The sequence below is a fragment of the Torulaspora globosa genome, chromosome 3 (assembly GCF_014133895.1).
Source record: "Torulaspora globosa chromosome 3, complete sequence".
NCBI lineage: Eukaryota > Fungi > Ascomycota > Saccharomycetes > Saccharomycetales > Saccharomycetaceae > Torulaspora > Torulaspora globosa.
The window spans coordinates 458,199-484,154 of NC_050729.1; the positions used below are offsets into that span (position 1 = coordinate 458,199).

The 25,956-nt window shown below is 45.4% G+C and overlaps 16 protein-coding genes and 2 non-coding genes across 18 annotated transcripts; 4 read left to right on the forward strand and 14 right to left on the reverse strand.

The window, feature by feature from the left end:
• Nucleotides 1-12: 12 nt before the first annotated feature.
• RPS23B (40S ribosomal protein uS12) lies at nucleotides 13-450 on the reverse strand (the record flags this gene model as incomplete). The annotated part of the gene is made up of 1 exon (XM_037282841.1): nucleotides 13-450. One exon carries the CDS (start codon nucleotides 448-450, stop codon nucleotides 13-15), a length of 438 nt encoding a protein of 145 aa, XP_037138736.1.
• Nucleotides 451-913: 463 nt separating this feature from the next.
• Nucleotides 914-2,236, forward strand: HG536_0C02310 (uncharacterized protein; the record flags this gene model as incomplete). The annotated part of the gene is made up of 1 exon (XM_037282842.1): nucleotides 914-2,236. One exon carries the CDS (start codon nucleotides 914-916, stop codon nucleotides 2,234-2,236), a length of 1,323 nt encoding a protein of 440 aa, XP_037138737.1.
• A 12-nt stretch (nucleotides 2,237-2,248) lies between these two features.
• Nucleotides 2,249-2,881, forward strand: NAT3 (peptide alpha-N-acetyltransferase complex B subunit NAT3; the record flags this gene model as incomplete). Its single annotated transcript, XM_037282843.1, has 1 exon — nucleotides 2,249-2,881. One exon carries the CDS (start codon nucleotides 2,249-2,251, stop codon nucleotides 2,879-2,881), a length of 633 nt encoding a protein of 210 aa, XP_037138738.1.
• Nucleotides 2,882-2,950: 69 nt separating this feature from the next.
• SCD6 (Scd6p) lies at nucleotides 2,951-3,817 on the reverse strand (the record flags this gene model as incomplete). Its single annotated transcript, XM_037282844.1, has 1 exon — nucleotides 2,951-3,817. One exon carries the CDS (start codon nucleotides 3,815-3,817, stop codon nucleotides 2,951-2,953), a length of 867 nt encoding a protein of 288 aa, XP_037138739.1.
• A 293-nt stretch (nucleotides 3,818-4,110) lies between these two features.
• ANT1 (Ant1p) lies at nucleotides 4,111-5,073 on the forward strand (the record flags this gene model as incomplete). The annotated part of the gene is made up of 1 exon (XM_037282845.1): nucleotides 4,111-5,073. The coding sequence occupies one exon, from the start codon at nucleotides 4,111-4,113 to the stop codon at nucleotides 5,071-5,073; it is 963 nt and encodes a 320-aa protein (XP_037138740.1).
• Nucleotides 5,074-5,083: 10 nt separating this feature from the next.
• On the reverse strand, nucleotides 5,084-6,136 carry HG536_0C02350 (pyridoxine 4-dehydrogenase; the record flags this gene model as incomplete). Its single annotated transcript, XM_037282846.1, has 1 exon — nucleotides 5,084-6,136. One exon carries the CDS (start codon nucleotides 6,134-6,136, stop codon nucleotides 5,084-5,086), a length of 1,053 nt encoding a protein of 350 aa, XP_037138741.1.
• A 241-nt stretch (nucleotides 6,137-6,377) lies between these two features.
• On the reverse strand, nucleotides 6,378-7,682 carry YLH47 (Ylh47p; the record flags this gene model as incomplete). The annotated part of the gene is made up of 1 exon (XM_037282847.1): nucleotides 6,378-7,682. One exon carries the CDS (start codon nucleotides 7,680-7,682, stop codon nucleotides 6,378-6,380), a length of 1,305 nt encoding a protein of 434 aa, XP_037138742.1.
• Nucleotides 7,683-8,640: 958 nt separating this feature from the next.
• SPT6 (chromatin-remodeling histone chaperone SPT6) lies at nucleotides 8,641-12,993 on the reverse strand (the record flags this gene model as incomplete). The annotated part of the gene is made up of 1 exon (XM_037282848.1): nucleotides 8,641-12,993. One exon carries the CDS (start codon nucleotides 12,991-12,993, stop codon nucleotides 8,641-8,643), a length of 4,353 nt encoding a protein of 1,450 aa, XP_037138743.1.
• A 294-nt stretch (nucleotides 12,994-13,287) lies between these two features.
• On the reverse strand, nucleotides 13,288-14,226 carry CTR1 (high-affinity Cu transporter CTR1; the record flags this gene model as incomplete). The annotated part of the gene is made up of 1 exon (XM_037282849.1): nucleotides 13,288-14,226. The coding sequence occupies one exon, from the start codon at nucleotides 14,224-14,226 to the stop codon at nucleotides 13,288-13,290; it is 939 nt and encodes a 312-aa protein (XP_037138744.1).
• A 225-nt stretch (nucleotides 14,227-14,451) lies between these two features.
• On the reverse strand, nucleotides 14,452-15,453 carry DAM1 (Dam1p; the record flags this gene model as incomplete). Its single annotated transcript, XM_037282850.1, has 1 exon — nucleotides 14,452-15,453. The coding sequence occupies one exon, from the start codon at nucleotides 15,451-15,453 to the stop codon at nucleotides 14,452-14,454; it is 1,002 nt and encodes a 333-aa protein (XP_037138745.1).
• Nucleotides 15,454-15,657: 204 nt separating this feature from the next.
• On the reverse strand, nucleotides 15,658-16,779 carry SHY1 (cytochrome oxidase assembly protein SHY1; the record flags this gene model as incomplete). The annotated part of the gene is made up of 1 exon (XM_037282851.1): nucleotides 15,658-16,779. The coding sequence occupies one exon, from the start codon at nucleotides 16,777-16,779 to the stop codon at nucleotides 15,658-15,660; it is 1,122 nt and encodes a 373-aa protein (XP_037138746.1).
• Nucleotides 16,780-16,956: 177 nt separating this feature from the next.
• On the reverse strand, nucleotides 16,957-18,153 carry HG536_0C02410 (uncharacterized protein; the record flags this gene model as incomplete). Its single annotated transcript, XM_037282852.1, has 1 exon — nucleotides 16,957-18,153. One exon carries the CDS (start codon nucleotides 18,151-18,153, stop codon nucleotides 16,957-16,959), a length of 1,197 nt encoding a protein of 398 aa, XP_037138747.1.
• A 209-nt stretch (nucleotides 18,154-18,362) lies between these two features.
• Nucleotides 18,363-21,920, reverse strand: AXL1 (Axl1p; the record flags this gene model as incomplete). The annotated part of the gene is made up of 1 exon (XM_037282853.1): nucleotides 18,363-21,920. One exon carries the CDS (start codon nucleotides 21,918-21,920, stop codon nucleotides 18,363-18,365), a length of 3,558 nt encoding a protein of 1,185 aa, XP_037138748.1.
• Nucleotides 21,921-22,163: 243 nt separating this feature from the next.
• HG536_0Ctrna1Y lies at nucleotides 22,164-22,249 on the reverse strand. Its single transcript is given in 2 exon segments — nucleotides 22,164-22,200; nucleotides 22,210-22,249. It is a non-coding gene; the product is annotated as a tRNA-Tyr (tRNA).
• A 175-nt stretch (nucleotides 22,250-22,424) lies between these two features.
• On the reverse strand, nucleotides 22,425-22,781 carry HG536_0C02430 (uncharacterized protein; the record flags this gene model as incomplete). The annotated part of the gene is made up of 1 exon (XM_037282854.1): nucleotides 22,425-22,781. One exon carries the CDS (start codon nucleotides 22,779-22,781, stop codon nucleotides 22,425-22,427), a length of 357 nt encoding a protein of 118 aa, XP_037138749.1.
• Nucleotides 22,782-23,084: 303 nt separating this feature from the next.
• On the reverse strand, nucleotides 23,085-24,359 carry CLD1 (carboxylic ester hydrolase; the record flags this gene model as incomplete). Its single annotated transcript, XM_037282855.1, has 1 exon — nucleotides 23,085-24,359. The coding sequence occupies one exon, from the start codon at nucleotides 24,357-24,359 to the stop codon at nucleotides 23,085-23,087; it is 1,275 nt and encodes a 424-aa protein (XP_037138750.1).
• A 196-nt stretch (nucleotides 24,360-24,555) lies between these two features.
• Nucleotides 24,556-25,425, reverse strand: HG536_0C02450 (uncharacterized protein; the record flags this gene model as incomplete). Its single annotated transcript, XM_037282856.1, has 1 exon — nucleotides 24,556-25,425. The coding sequence occupies one exon, from the start codon at nucleotides 25,423-25,425 to the stop codon at nucleotides 24,556-24,558; it is 870 nt and encodes a 289-aa protein (XP_037138751.1).
• A 125-nt stretch (nucleotides 25,426-25,550) lies between these two features.
• HG536_0Ctrna1C lies at nucleotides 25,551-25,622 on the forward strand. Its single transcript has one exon. It is a non-coding gene; the product is annotated as a tRNA-Cys (tRNA).
• Nucleotides 25,623-25,956: the final 334 nt, after the last annotated feature.

Sequence of the window (25,956 nt, forward strand, 5' to 3'; positions counted from 1 at the left end):
TCCTTTGACTGCTTATGATCTTGGCTTCTCCTTCTTCTCCTTCCACAAAGCCAGCAAGGAGACACCAGAGACCTTAACGACCTTGAATCTGACACCTGGAATATCACCCTTAGCCTTACCCTTTCTACCGAAACCGGCTAGCAACACTTCGTCGTTTTCATCAACAAAGTTCAAACAACCATCGTTTGGAACAAACGCAGTGACCTTCTTACCGTTCTTGATCAATTGAACTCTGACACACTTTCTAATGGCCGAGTTTGGTTGCTTGGATTCAACACCCAACTTTTCCAACACGATACCTTTAGCGTGGGAAGAACCACCAAATGGAGAAGATTTGAAAGCAGTACCCAATAATCTCTTCTTGTAGTTGTTTTCGGCCCAACGGTTGTTTCTTCTGTGGACACGCAACTTTCTAGCGGAGTTCAAACCTCTTGGCTTACCCTTACCCATCTTTGGTTGTTGATATCTGTTCTTGGCTTTCTAGACACTAGATAAGGTCTTGTTCCTCTTCTTCGATTACACTGTTTCTTCAATATCTCATATCCAGAGTGTATTCCTCTACCGATCCACCGCCGCAGGCCCTATGCCGAGGTACCGAGGTGGTTGTCGCGCAGGCGGGCCCTCCTTCTGGCGGAAGGAGTGGGGAGAGCTCCGTCAGCCTAGCTCCCGCCTAGCTCCCGCCCAGCTCTCTCCAGCTCTGCCTAGCTTGGGCAGGGCTAGACGGCTTCTTGGCGCGGTGAGTCGATTTCCCGAGCGACGCAAAAAATTGAATGTTTTTTCTGTATTCTGGGTGTATGGGTTAGTTTCACAAACAGTCCCACGTATTTGTGTCAATCATCAATAATGTATACACACATTATGGACAGCACAACTAGCAAGGTCTTGAACGGATAGAGAGCCTAGATAGCTCGCTATGGCGGCGGGAAAGTCTGCAGATCAGTATTCAAGAATTTTGGTTGCGCGGTATCTGCGTGAGCATGGATTTAAGGACACATTGAAGGCTTTCTCGAGGGAGTGCTCGCAATCATTCCAAGAATTCACTGATGAACAGGCGTATGTTGAACCATTAGAGAAGATCGTTAGCGAGAGGATCGCATTTGCAGGTAAGGAGGTGGCGGAGCAGCTCAAGAGACTAGCGGTGGAGGACCCTGTCGACGCTGGCTACCAGGATGTCGTCCGGTTCCATAATGCAAGGTTCAGACCAGTAGAGTCCATCGTTGGCAAGACATCTTTGGCAATAGGTGCCCATTTTTGTGGAATTGAAGATAGCTTGTTTTTGTCGTATGCTGACCGGATGGTTGACAGGTACGACGGCCGCTGGCGGCTAGAGGACAAGCTGGATGTCTCCCAAGAGAAGTTTGGGGCGGTAAAGCTTTGTGGGACGATTTTGGACAGCCAAATCTACTACTTCTGCGGTCTTGATGGCTCCTTTGTTGCTTACGAAGATGCCGGTCCGAAGCTGCATTGCAGGTTGCATGAGCGAATGGTTACGCACATCCAGTTCTTCACTTTAGAGAGTGGCAAATCGTGGCTGATTGTATCGTGCGGCCTCGACAACTGCTTACGCGTGCACAGACTTGTGGCGACCCGAAATAGCATCTGGCTCGAGTCTATAGCCTCTGAGAAACAGTTGTCCGCTTGCACCTCTTTATTGGTCGCATCACAGAGCAGCGAGGTTCTAGCGTTTGTCACCAGAGCGGACCACACACATGTATTATGTTACAGGATTGCTTACGACGACCACAAGCTGGTGCTGAGTTACAGAATTGCTCTGAACACCGCAGAGTTCAGCACTTTCTCTTTCAATGCAAGGGACATGGTGTTTGTAGGGCAAAAAGACAAGGACGGCACGCCAGTTGTTGGCGAAGGTTGTTCGCTACTCGTTGCAACCTCTCACGTACCCTATATGAGGCTGATACAAGTCGAAATTCCATTGCAAGTCAAGGATCCAACCAGCACTCTCTACAGCCAAATAATACGCAACGTACCTACAGAAGTAGAGCAGGATACCTACTCTGAGCCAATTCTGAAGCTCGTGCCTTACAGTAACGAAGTCCTGGTCGGTAACAGCAGTGGAGTGTACGCTACATGTATCTTGACCGGCCGCTCCCGGCTGCTGGACTTGCCTGTGCCGAGGGGATCTAGGGTGAAATGCTTGGACGTCAGCAGAGACGGAAGGAAGCTGATAGTCGGACTGGCTGATAAGACGGTAGCTGCCTTTGATGTAGTTATATAATCTTAAAAAAAAATGTCAGTAATAACTCTTATTTATTCAAGCCGACACACAAGAGCCACGATGACCACGATCCAACCCTTCGAGGCCACTGATTTGTTCAAATTAAGCGATGTCAATTTAGACATACTGACAGAGAACTTTCCACTAGAATTTTACTTCGAGTATCTTATACTATGGCCTGAACTCTTCTTCAAGAGTGTAGAACTGACATCGACAGATGAACATAGAAATATTTCTGGTTATATGATGGCCAAGACGGAAGGTAAAGGCCCTCTGTGGCACTCGCATATAACAGCGGTGACTGTAGCACCGACTTTTCGAAGGATATCCTTGGCGTCCATGCTTTGCCGGTCGTTGGAAGCCATTACCGACTCTAGACCGCATGAGGTGAACTTCATCGACCTGTTTGTCAAATGCAACAACAGCCTGGCGATCAAACTGTATGAGAAATTGGGCTATAGTGTATATAGGCGGGTGGTTGGCTATTACAACTCAAGCGGCGACGGGTATCCGGCAACTCTGAACTCGACGAACGACGATAAGGACGCCTTTGACATGAGGAAGGCCATGCAAAGGGATCAGAACCGAAGCGTGAGGGCGGATGGCAGGAAACACAAATGCTATCCTCACGACGTCAGATTTTAGACAGATCATTAAACTTTTAGTCTACATAATGGCGAGCCCACGCATAAGCCAAGGATTGAAATTCATGTCTCAGAACTCAATTTGCTGTGTACGGGCGAATTGGCCATTCTGGCTATCATCCAGGTGGCTATTTCTGCTCTGGAATCCTCCTCTGTTGCCCCTTCCTCTGTTACCTCTGCCCCTGCCGCCTCTTCCGCCTCTGCCTCTACCGCCACGGCCAAATCTTGGTCTTGCGGACGCCTGACCGAACGTATCGATGTTCATGGCCTTTTCCTCCTGCCATCTCATGTTCCCGGCTGTGTCCGTGGATGTGGAGATGCTGTCGAAGAACGACGACTTCTTGTTGTAGAACTGCTCGGGATGGCTCTCTTCGTTCGCTGCCGGCTCGTTCTGAGACGGCCCAGCGCCTGCGTTCTCGCTGTCGTCCCTGACAAACTTGGCGTTGTTGCTCTGGAAGTCGAAATCCTCCTGTGGGATCTCGACCTTTCTGCCTTGGGCAGGCTGGCGTCTCTGGTCTGGTGCAGCTCTCGTCTGCTGCTCCTGGCGACGGGTCGCCACCTCTTCCTGGACGCTTGCTGCCGGCTCCGGGGCGTACACGCCATATCCTGCAACGGCTGCTGGAACCTGACCCTGCGGAATTCCCACTGCCGGTTGTATCACACCCTGTGGAGGTAAAACAGGCTGCACATCTTCCAATTTCACGTCCAGGATACTCAAATCCTTCACTTCGTTCCCGTTAAACTTCACACTCTTGTAGATCGTCGGATTCGGATAGATCTCCTCGGCACCCCAGTTCTTACGTCCCTCAGTGCCAAAACAACGGACGTTCTGTAGCGTCACCGTACCCTTCTCAGAGTCGATCTCTTCCAGCAACCCGACGTATCTGTTTTCCGTCACAGAGACCAACGATATGGTCTTGCCGATGTACTGAGACATGCTAAACCTACCAGATCAACGACCAACGATTCTCCTGGCTCTTTATATCTATGCTGTCAGCTTCAGTGAGTACTAGTTAGGCTAGAAAACCTTCGTTGCTGGGTATCCCGCACGGAGCCCTTGTTAAGAGCCGTCCAGTTCTGGGGTATTTGAGCCATTTGATGGTGAGGTTGCCATTGTCGATCGCTGACTGTTGGGGATTACTAGGATTGAATTGCTTATAAGGTTTGGTTTGGCTTGGCTGAGTGCTGGCACTCTGATCAATCGAAGATTCAGAACATAGTGGCTCGAAAATGGCGACACTTGAAGCAGCGTTCACGGGTGCGGTGGCGTCGTCGCTGGCCAATGTGGTGGTGTATCCATTGGACCTGGCCAAGACGCTGTTGCAGACTCAGCTAAAGGAGAGCAAGGACGAGGAAGTGAAGGTCGACAAGGAAGATGAGTACAAGAACACGGTTGATTGCATCTGGAAAGTGTTCAGAACAAGAGGCGTACTCGGTCTGTACCGGGGCATGTCGACGTCCATTCTGGGTAATTTTATCCAGAGCTTTTGCTACTTCTTCTGCTATACGTTCCTGAGAAGGTACTACTATGCGATAAAGCTGGTGAGGTCGAAGAGCAAGGGCAAGCTGGTGTTTTCGACAGCAGAGGAGCTGGCTTTGGGGATGGCAGCTGCAGCTGGGTCGCAACTGTTCACGGGCCCTGTCTCTGTGATTTCTACGCGGCAGCAGACCATCACCTCGCAGGACAGCAACGACACAAGTGCGACTAACATTGCCAAGCAGATTCTGAGGGAAAATCATGGCGACGTCCGGGCATTCTGGAAGGGTCTCAAAGTGTCGCTCGTTCTCACTGTCAATCCCTCGATCACATACGCATCCTATCAGAAACTGAAGAAGCTGTTGTTTTCCGTTGATGAGTTCACTGAGGTTGGATTGACCGCCAGACAGAACTTCATACTCGGGGCGCTCTCCAAGATGATCTCCACGCTGATCACCCAGCCTTTGATTGTTTCCAAAGTGTCTTTGCAAAGAGCAGGTTCTCGCTTCACGAATTTCCAGCAGGTTATCTACTACCTTTACAAGCATGAGGGCATCCTCGCGCTTTGGAAGGGCTTGAGACCGCAGCTCGCCAAGGGACTGCTTGTGCAGGGCCTACTATTTATGTTCAAGGGAGAGCTTACCAAAGCACTGCGCAGATTACTGTTTCTCTACTCCAGCTTTCTTGTCACCAGAAATAAGCGTTTGCTTCTATAACGTACACACATTAGTTTGCCATTTCATATGCGTCCCCAATAGTCTTGAAACTCTTCAGATAGTCATTTATTCTTTCAAATTCCTCGTCCGTGATCTGGGCCTTCACTTCGTTCATATTCTCTTCCACTCTTGTGACGCTAGAGCCACTAGGTATAGGCAGCAGATGGGTCTTGGCACAAAGCTTCGTCTTGTTCCAATGTTTCACCCAGCCCAAAGCCAACTGGGGCAAGGTAATCTCCTCACTCTTAGGTCTTTTCTGGACTATCTCCTGCTGCAAGAAGGCAACTAGCGTCAAGTTCTGTTTTAAGCTCTCGTCTTTGAACCTGTGCAATTGATTTCTAAAGTCACCAGCGGGAATATCTTTGCTGCTAGTGATCGTTCCTGTCAGCAATCCCCTGCCCAAAGGCGAGTAGATAATAGTAACGATGTTCAACTCATTAGTTGCCTCCAGGACTCCGTTCGTCAAAATAGCTGGGGTAAACATTGAAAGCTCAACCTCCACACAAACCAAATATTTGCTCCAGTCTTTATATACCGCACGAATCTGATCTGCAGTGACTTCACTCAAAGAAATGCCACCAATTGCGCCCCTTTCCACCATTTCAGCAAGCGCTTCAAAAGTCTCGTAAGGATAAGCCTGGCCATCACTACAGATGGACAGATCTAGTCTGGCAGGCTCGAAAATGTCTATGAATCCCCCGATTGCAGCAACACAATTCTCAACGCTCTTCACAACGTCATCGTGCCTTCCATTGGGAGTCAGCGTCGCGATGTCAGCAGCTCCCTTGCAACTGATCAGTGTATCCTTCCTCAGTTCAGGATATTTCTCGAAGAATTCCTTAACATAGCGCAAATTGGCCCTATCTGGTCCGTAAAACTCACCAACATTGAAGAAAGCCTTGTGGCCCATCGATTGCGCGATCTCGATTACCTTTTTCATGGCATCAAAGGCTTGTGGCTTGGGAACTGGCTCCGCCCTCCAGGTGAGGGACATTAGCCCATAACCGGTGTCAATGCTCGAGAGCTCTTGCTTTAATTTCAATGTAGATGGTAGTTCAGTCATTTGGATACTTCGATTGACTTCACAGACATCCTTCGGACTGGTTGGTTAGCCAATGGCTCTGCCTTTATATACAAAATTCCGGAGATCTTACCCCCCCTTGTTCAGAGAATGTCTGATTACTAATATTAATCAGATATTCTCTTAACAATCAGATATTCTCTTTCAGCTATTTAAAGACGTTTGGATTTATCCATAAAAGGGTATATCAGCGATCTGCACGTTCTCGATTGATTGAGGATGTTCACTTTTTCACTTGAGGTATCTGCTTACCTTCGTGGTGCTCTGGATGGTCGATGTCGTCCAAGTTCAGTTGGTCTCTAACCCTGACAATAGCGTTTCTTTCTTGTTGTTCTTCTTCCTTCATGATTTCCTCCTGCTCCTTTAGTTGGACCAGCTTCTGCTTTGGCGATACATCATCTTCCTGCACAACGTTGACTTTCACTTCATGGTATAATTCATCCGGTATACCACTTAGCACGTCACAAAGTGCATCATACAGGGACTTCTTGGAGGTTACCTCACCGTAGTTGTAGGCAGTGGCCATGATCAGCAGTGTAGACGGTATCTTGTCCTTCAGCCTCATATTTAGCCAGATCCGCAAGTTGTCTCTCAGGGTGGATTCATCTACGTTGTTGCACTTTATGCCTCTTGAGGCACACGCGTTGAAGAGCTCTGCAGGGCTCAACTGTTCCACACCCTCGTAGTAGATTGAGAGGTCGTCTTTTTTCAATTCCAACATCTTGTATCTGATACGGTAACGCAACATAACATCGGTGCCAAAAGGCTGCAGGTTGATATACTTGGCTAATGCGACCAAGTACGACCTCGTAACATTATCCAATACTGTGTCATCCTTGAAGAGTCTTGCCACCTGAATTAGCTGCTGACGTGATTCAGGCTCGCCTGTCTTACGCACATGTTCATAGAACCGATTGAAAACTGCCTTTTGCTCGTTGGATATATCTGCCGGTTTGAAATGGGATAAATCTTCCTTGATGATGCCAGCAACCAAATTTCTCGTCTTCCTGAGATTCTCCAACTTTGATTGTTTATCCTTCTTTGACTGGTAAGTCGAAGGAAGCATATCTGGGAACAACTTCAAGGCGACAGGTAAAAGAAGCTCTGCAAAAGGTACTAGAACGAATGCTGCGAATGGGACTAGTCTGACGATGTCCTGAGTGGTTCTTTTGAGTTGCAACAATTCTCTTCTAGACAACTGATAGCCCGCAGAAAGCTTCAAAAGAAGCCTGAAAGAAATCTTTATCTCCAGCCACAGTAACTTCGTGCCATCTCTGTAGTGTCTTGCCTCATGTTTAATCCTAGCCCACAAGGACGGTTTCGCAGCCTTTTGGACTACAGGAACCTTATTATCCTCAGATGGCGGTTTGGTGGATGTGCTAAATTTTGAACGTATTGCAAACAGCTGCGGCGACAGTGTATGCATCTTTGGTGCATTGTAAAGGCTGAAAGATGAGCTGCAAGGGCCCAAAAGGACCCTACGTGCTGCGCCAGCTCTAATCTTAGCGATGGAAGACAACCTCAGCATCTCGGTGGTACACTATCAAATCAACTCGATCGTACTCAGATCCTGAACACTCTACGCTCAACCGAAAGTGTACAGACCTTTCTGTAAGGCATAGCGTCTGTCAACAAGTGGTTTCCATTGTCTTTTATTAAACCTCAAAGTGACTGGGCTTCCATCGGAAGGCCGACGCGGGAATGAGGAAGGTAATGCTCGAAAGGCTTGGGAGGAATTTTTAAATCACTCGTAATTGCAGAGACTGACCTGATCAAGCCGGCTAGATCGCACTTCAAGAATGTGGCTTGAGTCAAGTTCTTACGACTCCGTAGCAAACCGTACTTCTAAACCACTTTCCAGGCTCGCTATTCTCGTAGATGCCAATAGTACCACATCCTGCTTAACTATGATTGACTTATCAAGCTAGCTGACGGTTCCGTTGCCATATCTGATTTCATCGTGCAATCTCGTCGTCTGAATGCTCAGTTCAGGCGATTCGATCTCCTCAATCTTACTCTGAGCCTTGATTGCTACCACTCGCCGGAGACCCACGTCAAACAAGCCTTAAATGTTGTTTGCAGGTAGTCAGTTGAAAGTGGACGTAAGCTGTGGTTGGAACAATCAAAGCAGCCGGTGTTGACCTGAAGCAAGGTTTCATGTATCTGGACCATTACAGCAACGAAATATCTGTGATGGACTCTTGAGAATTCGCCAGTCCGTATTTAGCCGCCGATCTTGAAAGTACTGCTATCAATGTTATGATTATTGAGCAAAGCCATAGTGCTGCATATCGAGCTCGCAGTATGTGCTAGCGTTCTCAGGGGCGAAAGCTATGCTTGTCACATCATTTCGATACCGTCTAAGATTTACAGTTGTTTTGCCTTGTCATTGCACGAATAGTCCCTTAATTCGACACAATTTATATATATATATATACATTTGAATGTTCAAATTTCATGATTGCTTTGGATTAGGCTTCAGCGACTCAGTAGCCGCCTCTGCTTCTATTGCTGTTCGACTTCAGTAAGGTCTTGAAACCGTTGCATAACTGAATGACGCTAGGGTAATTGTAATTAACGAGGAAGAAGCCTGTGTGCGTCAGCTTCACGTTCCAAGTGTAAAGCTTGCTTTGTGCATTTAGTTTGAACATCAGGTAGAACCAGCCAGGGTTGCTATAGTTAAAACAGAAATAATAAACCGATCTGTTCGGGTTGACCTTAGAGTAATCCTCAACGAACTTTATCACTTCCTTCTTGTTCCCACGTTTGAACTTTTCATTGGAGGTGATCTCGTTCAGCAGTCTCACTTTGTTTTGTAAGTACTCGACGATGATCTGATCTAGATCGTGATATCTTTGGTTTTCAACAACTAGCACTCTCCCCAGAGCCAGGGGATTCTCCTTTTCAAGCTCCTGGATATCGATATGCTGAAATAAATCTTTATCCAGCTTCCATGTGATGACCAAATGGTCATCACCTCGACTGGATTGTCTGATGACGAAATCACCACGTTCTTTACTTCTTAGATAGTCCTCGGCCTGCTTGCCGTTGAACGGAACGTAGTAAGGATGGTTGATCACACGATGAGTTCTCTTGGCACGAGCCTCTGCCATTGTTATCTTCTTCTCTTCCTCGGAGTCTTCGAGCTCCTGCTTTAGATCCCAGATTGAGGGATCTTTGCTGTAATTGACTGGGACGAATTGGTGCTTCACATCATGCTCCAGCAAGGATACTTCCGCGGTAATATTCTCGTAGTCGATGAAGACAACCTTGGAAGGATAGGTCTTACCTATCTCGTAAATGTCTCCGGGGGGGCGTTTATACTGTGCTCCTGCGTGACGTTGTGCATTAACAATGCATTCCACAAGCGAGTTCGTGACACAAATGACATCGTTGTGTCTGAACCTCTCGACCCTGACAGGTACAATGGCACCCTTGAAGAAAGTTTTCTCGTTTTCTCCAGTAAGACTTTGGAAAATCTCTTCTCCATGCAGAGGGTGGAAATCATTCCTCAATTCTTCAAATCCATCTAAAAGCTCCAAAACTATCGTATTCAAGTTATTCAGCTTTCTTTGTCCAGTATTCTTCTCAAGCTCTTCCGCGTATGATTCCAAGTTCAATGATTCCAACTTCGATCTGCGGTCGGGATCCTCTCGTAGGATTTCGATAAATTCGCTCATTGTTCCTTGCTCTTCCTTTTCTGCAATTGCATCAGGATCGTATTCAAGAGCATCAGCAGCAACCTTGGTAGCCAGATGATAGTCTTCAGGGTGGATTCTAGTACTATCCAGCTGATCATGCTCCAGATCCTCGTACTTTTGCCTCTTTTCATTCCACGAAATATACAAGAAACCAGCCGCATTCATGAAGATCGTTTTGTGTAGAATATTGTGAGTGATTAACTGCTGGCGAGCCAGTAGCGGTTCGTTTAATCTTTGCAAAGATTCAAGGAAGTCGATAGCTTTACGCTTACCAAACCCTGAAATGAATTTCAAGCAGCGAGCGTAATAAGGGTTATCCGTAGCCCTGTTGACCTCGACGCCAACTAGATTAACGATATCAACGAAAGCTGTTTCCAGTGCTTTCAAGAACTTCTCTCTTGGCAACAAAGTCTGATGCGGATGAACTGCCAATGAACCCAACTCTTCGGCAGAAAGATTAGCGTACTCGTTTAGAGGCGAGTGCATATAGCGTCCAAGTGCGATACAATATTTCACAAGAGGTGGCTTGTTTGGAAATTCTTGACTTGCTCGTTCAGAGTTCTGATAGCGAACCGCAACCTCATCCTCAACGTAAATTATTGGAATTGCGTGTCCTCTGCTATCAACCACTTGCTTCTTATGGATAATTTCCTGTAATCTCTTATAGAATTTTTGGGTTTTTGGATTAGGCCCGTTAATTCCTAGGGCATTTGGCTGACAGCTTTGAATGATTTCGTCTAGCGTATCTTCAAACTTTTCGGGGTTTGATCTGTCGAATGGATTGTCAACAATCTTATAGTCCCTAACGTATTCGCCCTTGCGGTTTAAGAAGACTGCAATTATGGCATCAGCTCCAAATCTACCCTGACCACAGGTCAATGTCAAAACTTTTGGAACTTTTGGATCTTTGCTGTTTGGAATGAATGGAGCCTGATCAAGCTTCGTCATAAATTTATGTCTGATAGTCTTTGCCACCAGCTTCTCACAAGTCTTGGATAAATCGTCTTTTATCTCACGAGAGATATCTGAGAAAATTTGATCCATTGCTCGATTAAAGGTTGATTTACGGAAGTTATTCCATTCTGTTGCCAGCTGAGATGTATTAGTGGTCTCCAAGGCTATTTGAAACATGTGATCCACGTATTGAGACTGTGACGACATGTGTAACCTCACGTTAAGAAGATTCAAAGATTCAGCCTCCAGCATACGCAAAAACACGTCCGGGTCTCTTCTGAAATGTTGGGGGGTTCTGTTAATAGCATACTTGATATCCTCATATACTGAACCCTTTTGAATCTCTCTTTTCCCCTTTGATGTCAATACCACATCTGCTAAGTAATATTTGTAAAAATCTGACCTGACTTTTTCTCTGACCTTAGTATTCTTCGCTATTTCAAGCGCATAGTACTTCTTCACCGTGTCAAGCGCCAGATCGGTATTGGAAGTAAATACCTGCAGATCGGCGCTATTGGCACTCAATATACTTTTAATAACTTCATGTGGGGTCAAATCTGGGTGATCCACGGGGACATGTATTTGATGCTGTGAACTAATGTTCTCACCTACCTGCTCGGCACTAATACCAATATCACTAATAGCTTGGTAAAGAGCACTTGACTTGAACTTCTCATAACTGGAATTTTTCAAGTGCTTCCTACCTGAATTCCTTGCCACAAAGTCGTTAATATCATGCGCATATTTGAACTCAACGAAGTTGTAAATATCTTGCAGAGAATTCAATTCGGCTGTGGAACCTGTCGTTTGATTCTTGAAGTAATCGTCCACGATCGGATCGCTTATATCCAATTCGTGGTAGAAACTCTTCACATATTCTCTTTTATAAATCAAACTGTGAAACTCAATATCCAGACTGACAATTTCCCACAAGTCATCTTCAGTTAAAACAAAGCCATCTTTGTCCCTGGAGGATATGTAGTTACGACGATAAGCATAGATGAAAGGTACTTCCAAGTTTTCTTGTGAAATGAATTTTATAGCATTACCAATACATTCCTTGAATTCTGTCAAATCGTAGGATGGATCGAAGTTCTTCTCAACAGATATCTTGTCGCTTATCCAGTTCTTCTCTAAGTCCTGGTCTTCAGCGGTAAGTTCATTATAATTTGATAGACCTGCTCTCAACTCCTGATATCTCTCTGGAATGTCAGCCCTTCTAATAACCATATCCTCATCAGTCATCAGGTTTCGCTTTAAATCTTGAAGATCATAGATATCTTGAAGTGTTATTTTCTTCTTTCCAGTCCTGGCGTCATCCCTATCTTCTCCCTCGTCATCTGGGACAACTTCATTCGCGGTACCTTGATCGAGCTCTTCATTTTCTATCTCCAAGGCCCAGTCGTAGTCGTGTCCATCACCAAAGATATCGTACATTTCATCTATCTTGTCCGAAGACAATCCTGTCACCTGAACCGGCTGCTTCATTCTGTGTTCTCGAAGCAGCTTTCTTTCCTGAATTCTTTGCTGCCTTGTTTCTTCATCTTCGTCTGAAAACTCATCTTCCTCAATGAAGTCATCTAGTTCATCCATCACAGCACCTTTACTTGCTCTGTGGTCTCTCCCGTCATCCAAGGCTTCGCCTTCAAGATGGCGATCGCGAGCTCCTCTTTCGTTATTCGCCATGCCTTCATCTTCTTCTTCTTCATCCGAGAAAAAGTCTTCTAGTTTGGAATTTGAATCCCCTCTTGATGGCGCCGTACCACTGGATTCTTCATTATGAGCTTCTTCGTCGCCCGCTCTTTTCAATCGCTTCAACTTCCCAGCGATCGGTGTTATTGTACTTCGTTTGACGCCCGCATTTTCCATAAGCAGGTCGAGATCATCCTCAGAGAGTCTATCCTCTTCTTCTTCCTCTCTGGCCCTTCTCTTGTGCTTTTTCCTCCTCTTCGACGCAGTACCTTCCAGGGTTTCATCCTCTTCATCGTCAACAATAAACCCTTCCTTGATCTTCTTCGCTTCTTCCTCATCCTCTTCTAAATCTTCATCTTCCTCAGACGAATCAAACACATCCTCGCCTTCCTCTTCGTCGCTAGGCGGTTTGTCATCGATGATTCCATTGGATATCAACTCTTCATCTCTCACAGCTGCCCCCTCCCTGGCATCATTTGTAGGGTCGGACATCAAAACCAGTTTGCCGAAATGCTACTACAACAGGCCAGTAAAACGCTACTGAATACGCTCTTTGTATCACCACGACTGTTATTAAAGTATTGTTCATCATCCACTAAGGTGACGACGTCTGAACTTTTTTCAGTTTCTTCGTTCATGACGATATCTTATTCCATACTTATGAGACCAGATTATCAACTAGTTTGAACCGGTAATACTTACAAAGACGTTTAGATAGGCCCTCTTTTAGCGGTTCTATGCTATCTGTAGATTAAATTTTTTATAAACCTAGCCATTACATTATCATTATTGAAACTTCTCGGCTGGCATCAAATTGGAGTCCATGTTACCGGCTTGTTCTTGTAATTTTGAGCTCTCCAGGATGTTCGTCTCTATGTTTCTTTCATCCTCCTCTGCCTTTTCAGTGCAGCAGCATTTAGGCTCCGCAGCAACAGGAGGGCAGCAACCTTTTTCGTTTTGATCTTTATCTTGAATTCGAGTACCTTGATCATCGGAAGTCACCGTAGCTACCTCTGCATCTGCCCATTCATGTCTGCCGCATTGGCAATCTCCGGTACCTGGACACGTGGTCGTCTTCTTAATCTCTCTTTGTATGTCCCATCTTTTCAACATGCATATCTTGCATCTATTAAAGAAGACTTCAGCAAATGTCAAACCTGTGATAACCGCGAAGACATAGGTCAGGACGAATGACATGGCTGCAAGCATGAGCATATAGATTATCATCGTTGCTGTGAAAGTCAATAATGCTCTAATGAGGTCGTGGAACAAATCGATCAGCGACGGACTGAATACGTCAAACATGAAGTTTGGGATCTTGGGAAGAGTTTGCACGTCGAAACCAGCATCAGCATAGTAGTCCTTACCACCGGATTCCCGTACATTATTTGTCTCCTTCGCAACTTGTAAAGTACTGTATTTGTTGGTCTTATTCCACCTCTTGAACCAATGCACTTCCAAGCACCAGCTCACAAACAGTAGGAACTTGTACACAAATGCGGCCACCACTATCAGCAAGAAAATACCAAATGCCTTGCCTCTTGTGTCGGCAGACAAGTGCTGAAAGAGAACGGGATAATGCCTATAAGTTGGAGTCAGATAGTAATTCATACCCATATCCATTCCGGACATAGAACCCGAGCCACTCGCAGATGTACTGCTAGCCATTGGCATCGAACTTGTCATGCTAGGCATGCTAGTCGTTGAACCCATATCCATATTCATTTTTCTCTAGCTTCACTCTGAACATTTAACAGCTCCAGATCTCTTTAGTGTCCGATATCGCACCCTCTTATATACCAGTGACAACTCGTCGTTCATCGCTCATTAAGCGCATCTAGGCGTGCATTTTCTCGATTTTTGCTCAACTTCTCGAGCATTTCAGCTTTGTGAAGCCTTTCGGTATAGGTCACGTGCTCACCGCTTGAACTGGCTACTGAACAGCGGTTGTCACCTGAAAGGAGGTCTAACGGTTGCGGATCCTTGTCTCCGGCTCTCTTGGGTTGAGGTGGTCCTTGCATTTGCAAGAGTTTGGTTCCTTGACTGCGACGGGACACGAATTGCATTTCCCTGCGTCCGGGCAGACTTGAACGGCGATGAGTTTGTGAGCACTCGAGTAGCACCACCACCTAGAGATAACCTGCTCCTCTTTTGCATTCCAGTGCTAAAATTGGGATCCTGATTTGCTGCAGCGTCGGAAGTCGACGATATGCTGTTTCTTATCGTATGCAGTATGGATTTTCGCCGCAGTCTGCTGGAATGACGGGATTCGGATTTGCTTACCCCTCTCTGATGAGGCCTTGAGAACTCCATCGTCGGATTGGAGACGAAGGACGCCTCACTGTTGGCTACCTCGTCTTCTTCATCATCATCCAATCTCTGCGTTGCGATCAATCTTCGTTGATTGGGTCTGCGTATCTGAGTAGCGGGATGAGCAGGTCGTACAAATTGTGTATTCTTGGTATTGTCTTCGGATGGCTTCTTGTCTTGGTTTTTAAGCTGCTCAAGCTGTTCCAGTAGCAGATCTTTCTCTGCCGCCAGAGATTCCAGGCGCTCCAACACATTCAACTCTCCTGCAATGTCATGCGACACATACGGGAAGTCGACACACCACGAATTGCACATTAAGCCGTAGAGTAAGGCGCCAAGAGACTCGTTGAAGTCAACAAGACTCTCATGAATGAAATTGAGCTGCGTGAAATTGGCATCCAAAGTACTCAGAGAATCGGTGAATTCCCGCACCTGAGGCAAAATATACGCCTTGAGCATATCTTCTTCTTCTTCGCTGGTTCCACTGATGGCTATTGAGCGGTTACCCCCGCCTATCGAACCATGGCCATTGTCATTAATGCCAACTAATGATGATCTTCGCGATCCGGAGTTACTTGCAATGGAGAGCCTGTATTCAGTGGCAGACCTTTTACCACTAATCTTTGGTTTATCCTGGCTCATAGATATCCCAGATCGGCAGAAAGCGTTCTCTCTGCCGCCCACCACCACTTTGTTTATCGACGGTTAGTCCAGTCCATTATCGGTTAATCATGATAGCGCGATGATCTCTTCGTCATTCGTGATATCAAATATAGCTAAGGTTTAAAATGGGCTATTTACAAGTTAAAATGCCACTGCTACTATCAGTTAGGTCGGCTGGTTGATCTACATGTTCCTCTGTGCATGCTCCAACTTTTCTTTCTTTAAAACAGCTTGAGAAATGGCTCCTCCCCTTCTATACTTTCTTAGCGCGATCATGAGGAAAATGGTACTGAGAAAAGAGAGACCATACCACGTAATCAAATATTGCAAATGATTGTTCTTTAGATCAATTTTCGGTTTCTTTCCGATTGGGACACCTGCCTTGATCAATTGCCATTCTCCGAGCTCTGCGGCCGCTGGGGAAGACAACTGAAAGCTCGAATTGATCTCTTTATCTGTACTACCGGCATTATTATCTTCCCTCGACCAGAACTTCCACTTGGATTTCTGTTGGGGAGCCATTTGCGCGGCGCTGCTGTCGGTTTGCTCCCAGTGGTGGTCCTTCAAATCGTAAAGAGCTTGCAAATGTATCGGGGGACATCCTGATACCTTGGTCATTTCGTAGAGATCAGGGACTTGCCACAGCCTGGATTCTTTGTCTTGCTTCTCCCATTGGAAAGAGCCACGCTCGCGCGGAACTCTTACAAGACACACGACCTCAACGTTGTCTCCATCAGGCAACGACAGGTGCCTTAGGTTTCTCGAGTCCGGTGAAATCTTTTCCTCACTAATCCAGCCCCTTTCAATCAGCAATTTTTGGCCATTGTCCTTTCTTACAAATGGTGTAAAGAGGATATAACCCTTTTGGCCATTCAACACACGAGGACCAACAAACATTTCTTCGTCGTGCTTGAACCTGCCCTTCAGGATGATCCTCCGATATTCCCAGTTTTCACACATGTCGGCAGTGAAGCTCTTGGGCAACGGCACTGGCTTGTATGCCAACCGGCTTTCACAGCTGGCTATCAGCTTGTTCTTCCACTCCAGTCTCTGAACCTGCCAGGTACCTAAATAAAATGCAATCGCCGGCATCGCAAACATTAATCCTAACGCTATTTGACGGCCATATCCCTTGCCTCTCGCTTCCTCCTCATTTGGAGTACGAGTGGACCTGATGGGTTTCCAGTCAACTGTTGATGTCTTTACTGTCCTTCTTGGTGCAAAACAGAATGCATATCTTTGCCTCGTGGCTTCAAATACAGACCTGCAACGCCAGCTGCATATTACCATTCTCTCTGGAACCATTGGCAGATGACCTGAGGCTTGCTATTGAAAGGCGATTATTCTTATCCACTGCTTGTAACTGTTAATGAATAGCGTGCGCGAGCACCGCTAAATAGGGAATTACCTATATATGCTTGCAATGCCACTTAAAGATAGGGAATGTCTATAGATGATTGATCCCGTATATAGTAGAGATGATCAAAACCAACAGAACTTGGTATTATTATCCCATGTAATTTTTTCCATTGTGAAGCCTTTTGGAGGTCTCACGGCACTGAGCGACCCATTCTCGACATACAGCTTGCAAGCCTGCTCCATTTCACTAAGCACTGCGTATAGATTTGGAAAATTTTTGATTGGAATTTCTTCATCCCAAAACACCAGCGATTGCAACCCGCAGGTCTTGATCTCGTTAATCGCATGGCTAATCAGGCGCCGCAAGGTATGCTCACAATGAGTGGAGCTTTGATGATCGTCCATGAATATTTTCACGATCACTAGGGAGTTGTCGTTCCAGTTATGATGCCATATAATGTGGCTATTATCTTCCAAGGCAACTCCGAATTTCAAATCGTCTTGATGTCTTTTGGTCATGTCCATCAGGAACAAATCACGAACTTGAAACCATTTGTAGATATCAATGTCTGCCGCCACCGTAAATATAAACTTCTCGGGTGACTCTTCATGCAGCTTCAAGAGCCTGGATTCAAACTGTTTCTTCTGAAGATCAACCAAGTCAGGATAATCATCAAACCGCAGAAATCTACCTTTTTCCTTTGGCAGTGTGTCGCAATAACGGTCGAGAAGTACATCAGTTTCTGTGATAACATGAACGGGAACATGCAAAGATTGATAACCATTTTCGGCATAATACTCTCCGACCTCACTGTAGAGGGTGATCACCGTGTTCTTTACGAAGTCCGGAGCATCAGGCGCTTCGCTGAGCCTATCAAAGTGCCTGTTTAGACTGTGAATCATCTCTCTTGCATACCCATTGCCTCGATGTTCAGGTGAAGTAAACACCCCACCGATGCAGGCTGTGAGAATTGGAACTACTTTACCACGAGAACCTGGATGTATCGCATAACCGAGCCGACACAATGCTTCACAACTGGCTACGATTTGGCTAGTAGCACTAGTAGCCTCCAGTTCCGTGTTCTTTAACACAAAGTACTTCAAACCAAGCAATTCGTGTCCCGGAAACTTCTTTCTCATCTCTGCTGATTCTCCCTTCTTAGCAATGTCTGAAGAACCCAACAACCGCTCTCTCTCGCAATACTGATCTACTGTCTGCAGTCCCCTCCAAGTTGCAGCATTCTTAGAGTGTGTGTATCGAATGATCTCGGGATCACTAACCTCTTCAAAGCTCAGTTTGTCATTACTCGAAACAGTCATCTTGCCCTGTCTAGCGTTGGGAGCCGGAGAATGGCCATGAATCTGGCGAGCTCTTCAGGGTCTTTGTGCCTTTTATACTCTTCACTATGACGTTATTTTTTGCCGCGGAATAAAGTCCCATTATCTCTGACTCATCTTGGTGGAAACCACCTTTTCTGTATCGACACTTTAGTTAGTTCCGAGCTTCTTTCTAGTGGTTTCGCCCACTTTTATTTAGATAGGGAAGGATGGGACTCGACAAATTCCCTTCTATATACGTTCACATCCTCCATGTATGTCAGCTGGACGGCTGGTGCATGCCCTTGATCTATTGTTGTCATTGCCGCTTCTCTATCACGCCTTGACCTTAGATTCACGGCTAACATTCTGAGTACTTCTCGCAATATCAGGGTGCAAAGTCTCCATGTTTCGCGGCGAGCGTGGAAATATTGGTAGAGTTCTTTCGTTAGTCTTGTAGGCTTTCCAGCAGATCTGTCGACTATATCCCGTAGCCTGTCTGATTCGATAACAAGCCCATGAAGCTTGAATAGGCACTGTAATTGCAGAAAAATTGCACGACTGGTGATCTGTTCATCGGACAAGGGGCTTCCGACCAGGATTGAGATCTTAGCTCTAGTCTTGGAACGAATTGATACGGTTTCAGCGAAGAATGCCTTGAATTGGTGAAGGGTCAGCCGGCGGAGCATGGCAAGATCTACAAGCCCATAGTCCGCGAAGTTATGCTGTCCAGCTAGGATCTGATTCGCAAGCTTTTTGTGTCTCTTCATTGAATGACTCTGTAGTACAGATGTATCACCATGCTGGATGTTGGCAGCAAGTTCATCCAAGAGGTCCGCTGGTCCAGCATATTTCTCGAGCTTATCTAAACCGTCCTTCTCTAGAAGGCCTAAGAAGCTCTCGATGATATCCGTCCGGAATCTTTGCTCTGTCAGTGTGTTCAGTACGTCATCCTCAAGGTAAAGTAAATACTGGTTAACATGATCCTCCAGGATGGTGGACGGAGAACTTGACATTACAGTGATATGTAGACCGATGGTGTCGCAAAGCAGACGAAGTCCGCCAAGTACCACATAACCAAGCTGTCTCCTATTCCTCAACTGTGGGACGAGTGAGAAGGACATGATATACTCGCACAGAGCGCTATAGGTCAAACTCTGTTGATCATTTCGCAATCCTGTTTGGATAAAATACACGATGGAATTGGTAGGATCATCCTTTCGGCCCATGTACCTGAAATAGACGTTAGTACCGGGATCCAGCCGCTTCGTCGAACTGGTTTTTTGTCTACGTGGAGTTTCTGTTAAAGATGCTCGAAGATGATGAGTAATCTTGTGATCGAGGTAGCCATTTATGTCATCGGCACATGAAAGGTCACCTTGGATGAACAATGTTAAGTGTGTAGAACTGTTAGCAAACATAGCGCAGAATTCCTTGAAGGCATTGATATCCGTGTTCTCAATGGCCTCGATCAAATCTTCTAATGTCCACATGTACCTTTCCATAATTATCAAAAGCCCAACGCTAGCTAGCTTGATGCTGTTCTCGTTCGCCGCATTTTCGTACTTTTTTCTTACGAGAACTCGAGCACTCCTGAACAGTTCTCTGGATGGAAAAGATGAGTCCTTGGCGGTTCTCTGAATAGCGTCAATTGATGCTTTAATAAGCTGCAATATTCTTTCTGAATATCCACCAACTGTAAACTTCAATCGAACATCGCCTTGCATAGATGGAAAAATCTGTAACGAGAATCCGAGTTTAACCGCTGGATATAGGTCGGATGACAAAGTTAAAGAAATTATTTGTGCCAAGACTTCCAAATTTATGGTGTTTTCTGGACTAGCCTTGATTTGCAGATTAGTTAGCTCAAAAGTCACCAAGGTCTGAGAGGAAAAGTTCGAAGCTTCATCGAGAACCCACATGTCATGTTTCTCGTTTCGGCTCACCAGACGTGGAACCGCAAGTAGATCGGTGCGTCTAACTGAGAAGGCGAGAGATGCTTCCTTGGATCTCTGGGAAGATTCCTCCAATTTCGCCCGTAAAGAAAGGAAAGTCCTGTGAAATGTCGGTATATAATCGTTCGCTAGCGGGATATGAAATAAGCTCGATGGCGTCAAATGTTGCGGCGGTTTTTTTATGTCGAGGTTACATTTGAAGTACTCAAACGCGTAGAATTGGTCAAAAGCCGTATTCTTGCCTTGTACCGCTGAGTCGAACATTGGGCAATCTCGCAACGGACCGTGTAATATCATTCGCATCTTGGATGAACTCATGAAACTTTTCAGATAGCTTTGAAACTTGATTGCTTGGCCTATCCACCATTCTTTGCTGCTCCTGCTTTCACCGAAAAGGCCCACGTTCGCGGTGCAATCCATAAGCATTGGTAAACCCTTGAAAATATACGAGATATCAGAAGTTCGGAGATCTTTTTGTAGCAGGCTACTCAATTGTGAGCATTCCTCCATAGGCGAGCCGTCAGCAGTCGAAGAGAGAAATTTTATTATGTCGATGCTGAACTGTTCACTCAGAAATCGTGCTAACTCAACTGTATTTTTCTTACTGAACGCAGGTATCATGGAGAAGAGGATAACTTGTCCAATAAGCTCGATATTTTGCCAGCCAGAGTTTGTCAGAGAAAGCTCGAGAATTAGCGCTGAGTTATCGAAAGAAAAATCCGAACTGTAAGCATAACAGCATGTTATCCAACCATGCTGCGACAAGTAGTAGCTAAGCGACCCCGGTGACTCGTCCCCAAATAACTCGACCCAGAATTGCGCATAGATTGCAAAATCTTTGCTTGTAAAAATCGTGTTGCGCTGTAGAACTGGAAACAAAAACCTGGCAATCGGGTGCTTGGTTGAGTTTACGAAGATTGCATTGCAAACCGGGCCGTCTGGGAAGCAACACGCTGTAGGGAGGTTTGTTGCCCACGCGTCCCTCAATACATTGATGCATAACGGATTCTCATCTTGCCCTAGATGAAGATTATGCGAATTATTTGTTGGCGGACCTTTCTCCTCAGGAGAAAATGCCGGTATATCGCTGAATGTGCTTAGTGCCAATTTCGCAAGGCCATGCACCGATTGGGGCCCTCTGATGCATAGTGTCATCCTACAACCGGCATAGTTCTTCCTAAAGAAGCGCAATAACGAACCCCTCAGGCTTAAGCCCTTTGACTGTGCGTTTCTCCTGAGAGTCGACATGTTGCCCGTCATAAACCGGCTAAAAGGATGATTTTGGTCACTCAGCAACCTAGTGGCGTGGTACAATATCTTAGTCGTATTAGAAACGTTACTATCATGTTCATTTTGGATAGCATAAACCTCCTTGTTGATCGAAGCACGGTCGAACAACGGTTCAACAAAGAAAGATGCAAATATATCTGCTACTTTTTCAAAGTTAGTGTCTGAAGACTGATGGAAATCTGGTAACTCAAAATAGAAACTCGTTTGGTCGCCAGTAGTGAAAGCATTATGCGACCCATTGTTTTTCGCTATCACATCATGGTAAAGACCTAAGCTGGGATACTTCTTTGAGCCTCCCGCAAGAAGCATATGTTCACAAAGATGAGCTAGCCCCGGAATCTCTTCAGGGTCATGGTAAGATCCAGCAGCGACCGTTAACGAACAGCCAATAGCGCTCTCTGTGGGATCCGAAATCAGCAAAGTTATAATCCCATTCGGCAGTCGACACAGTTCATGGGTCCTGTTGCCATATGAGACTGGCGTGTAGAAATCAACATCAAAATATTTAATGCGTTTCCAAGACATCGCAGGCCTATAACATCAAACACCTGACTCCATGATGATTAAAGGGTTGTTGGCTCAAATTAACATCCTTATAAATAGCTATTCATTTGAGGAGATATCTTTCAGTCCCTTATCCCAGATTCAGCAAACACAATCCTTCGAGTTGTGGCCCTTGGAGAAACCGGTAAATCTATACATCTTTTAAAACCATTACGGTATTGATAGAGCTTGAGGCTCGTAAAGAAGCCGTTGCGAAAAAAAATATCTCCCGGGGGCGATTCGAACGCCCGATCTCAAGATTTCTTGAACAGTTACAGTCTTGCGCCTTAAACCAACTTGGCTACCGAGAGTTAAAATTTTGATAGCGAGATTCGTTAATTAATTTATATTGAATGTCTCGTTGATTTCCCAATGAAGTCGAATTTCCACTACTACTGTCAGCTAGATGCTTTTTCTTCTCATATTAAAATGTAGGTTTTTACTGGTATTCTGGAGTATCAGCTCTAGAAATCTATAGATGCATATTTAGCTACAGATATCTCTTTTAAGCACCTTCATAAAACAATAAATAAAAATTAAGAGAAGAATTAGGCAAAGAAATACTAGTATGATAGTTGCTTCCTCAGACAGCACGATTTTCTTCACTGCTTGAAGAAATTGATAACATCGGGAAGCAAACTGATGCCAAACTTCTTTTACAGTCTCAAATCTGTGCTTTCTTCTCTGCTGTGGAAATTCACAGGGTTCGTACGGTGGAGCAGGGCTTTTTCTTCTTATTTCATTAGCTATCGGTAAGGAATCAGCGTATTTTTCGTAGAGTAGCCAACAATCCTGTTGTGGTAATGAACTTTCACTTCTCACCACTACGGCGTCTAGAATCATTGCGGGCGGTGGTTAGATAGATCAAGTAATGAGATCAAGAGCAAGATAAAACAAGTCGCCGATCGAACCATGGCTCTTAAGACATCCCAAGGTAGGTCGTCGAAACGTTTAAATGTTTCTCATAGTAACTATCGCTAAGTGCTATCCAGAATAGCTCTTTTTCGGAAACTTAGTAGAAGTTCTTATATTGTTTATATCAACTACGCTTGGAAGTTTCTCTAAACTAGAACCCGAGGACTAAACGTTAAAAGTTCAGTTTAAATAACAAACAGAGGAGAAACAATCGGGAAAATAAAACATTAGTTAAATACTTTTCATTTGGTTCACTATGATTTTATTGAAACATTCATAATTGTCGAAATAGAGATGGTGGCCAGCATCGGGGACAACAAAGACTTCACTTTTCTGCCCAAGATTTTCGTTCAAGCATTGCGAAACACGTCTTCCACCGTTAGCATCCATCCAGTCTCTTTCACCGTAAAGCCAAAGCCACTCAAGATCACCCTTCTCCAAACCACTATCTTTTCTCTTGAATAGCGTGTCTTCCAGCGGAATACGAGGATCTCCGCCACACCGGAGTGCAAAGCTCAATAGATACTCTCCACATCCCTGTTTGTTGAAAATGGCATAGCTGTATCGATGTAGCGCTTCAAACTGCCTTGTACTCCTTTCAGTTTTTTCATGCAACAGCTTTCTGAATCTCCTGTATGTCCAACCACTTGTCAATTTGGAACCCAGGCGGGAGGATCCTCTAACGAGGGAGAATGGCGATATATTTCTATCCCAAAGCTTTGTGTACCACCAAGGAGGATTGGCGTTACCAACGGCTTTAGCAGTCGTAGAATGGCAAATGCCGGCCGGCGAGCACATGATGATCTTCTTGAAATGCGCAGGGTATTTCGAAGAGTACAACGCCATTAGATAAGCACCCAACGAATGTGCCATTATTATATTGTTTTGAGGATTTTGCAGAAGTTCTCTTCTCTGAAACCATCGATTGATCCTGTCATGGAACCAGCTGTGAACATCGGTAATCGTATCAGTTGGATAGTGGAATGGGAATCGACAGCGAGAAGAAAACCCGTATCCCGGAAGGTCTATTGCATGGATACACCACTCATCATTCAAGAGAGGTATATTCTCTAGATTCTTCAGGAAAAATCCCATCCCTGCACCGTAGCCATGAATAAAGATTAAATGCTTCATTCTGTCCAATCGACAAGTCTTTTTCGGCATAATACAAAACTCATTGATATAATTCCCGTCATCATCTATGGTTGTTCTTATTATCTCTGCCCTCTTGGAGCCACCAGGTTCTCCAAAAAACGGCAAGGTCATGAGAAGCTCTTCCTGGAACTTTTCGTCGGTGTTCCCGCAGAAATCGTTATAGTCTCTTACCGAATCATTGTAGGACCTCGGGAACAAATTTGGCAGTCTGATGATAATCTCGTACAGAGGAATAGCAGTCGGAGCTGCAGAAACGCTTGCTGTTGGATACTGCCGCTTAGTATTGATTCTGTGCTTCGCTAAGTTTCCAAAGGCTCTTCTGACGCTGTTTGCGAGCGATTTAGTCGACATGTCGTTTTACGAAAGCGGTTATATCTCAGATGAGCGAAACTGTCCAGTCTTTCTCAGACCCGGATTGCGAACTCATCAAGAAGTTGGGCTCTCTTGAATGATTCCCTCCTATACTCTGTTAAGTACTAGAAGCTGCTCCACGTTTTAGCTTTGAACCTGAAACTCCGCGAAAACGTATCGGTTTTTAAAGCGACACTTAATGCTGGTTCGATGAAACGTCCATCAACTGTAGAAAGATGGCGATCCAAATGGCAGTGCTCATTGTTAATAGAACTCCAAACACGAAGGTACAGATGTAGAACTTGAAAGTGAAACAAAAGACCATGAAGATACCGGACTTTATGATCACCGCCAAGTTTTCCCTCAAGTACTTTATTTGGTCCTCTGCAAGGGTCGTATTCTTCTGCATTGTGATTGACACTGCTAGACTTCTTCCGACGTCCTGGGAAACGTGGCTTTCGGCTTTACCGAAAGTTTGCTGGACGGTAGCTTGTAACTGTGAGATATCTGCTGCCTGCATCAGCGAAACAGTCGACCGAGAAGCTATCAAAGCAGCTGTACATCGTGAAAGGCAAAGCCGAATTTCTCGCTGTAAGTCTGCTTGTCTGCCTCGAACCAGCTGTGCCTTGAGGAAATGTACGGAGCGAAGCTCGTAGTCCAAATAATTGGCCACAATCTTTGACACAGGAGAGCCGAAAAGTAACCGGGAATGCCACGACAGACTATTCAGTTCCGAGTTCAAGATGCTGCTCAACTGCAGAACATCGTTGCTCTTGATTCGCACCTGATTCAAGAACCTAGCGGATATGTTCCCCGGTGTTGATAGCACAATGATCTGCTCAATGGTATCGACGACATCGGACGCTGCATACGCACCCAATCCCACAGAATCGGGGTGTTTAAGCTTCACCAACAACCTCAGAACCTCTATAGCTCTGGGACTGCCTTTAGCGCTGTCCAACCTCTTCAACAATGTTGGCGCATTGCTCTGCGAAAGGACGCTGAAGGCACAAACGCAGGGCAGTACAAAGATCAATGAACTCACAATACGACGACCCACAAGCATTATTTCCACTGGTGCAGTCAGAAACGGCTCTACACAGTGGTGCGTATCTGTGTTTTGTACAACATGGCTAAATGCCTTTTACCAGCGGCTATGGTTGTCACTTAGAGCCTAAAATTCCAAGTTGAGCTCGTATGGCGCAGTGGTAGCGCAGCAGATTGCAAATCTGTTGGTCCTTAGTTCGAACCTGAGTGCGAGCTTAATTTTTTTTTCACCTACACAGTATAGCAAAGATGAATCAATCAGTGCTCCTAACCGTTTCACTTCAGCTCTTCAGTCGAAACACCAGTGTGTTAAACTGACCTGGATGACGAAGCCCAAGAACCTCCCCACAAACTACAAGCGAACGCAAGTCAGATCAGACTGCGAAGAAAATTTACTCACTCAACGATACATAAGAAAGATGCATACACAGTTATGCGATGGATTTGCCTTCAGAATTACTCGACTATCCTCCTTCTAACTAGTATATGCTCATCGCTTGTTAAAGCCACGTATCTTACGGCTGATTTTGACGCGATGAGTGTCCGGCCA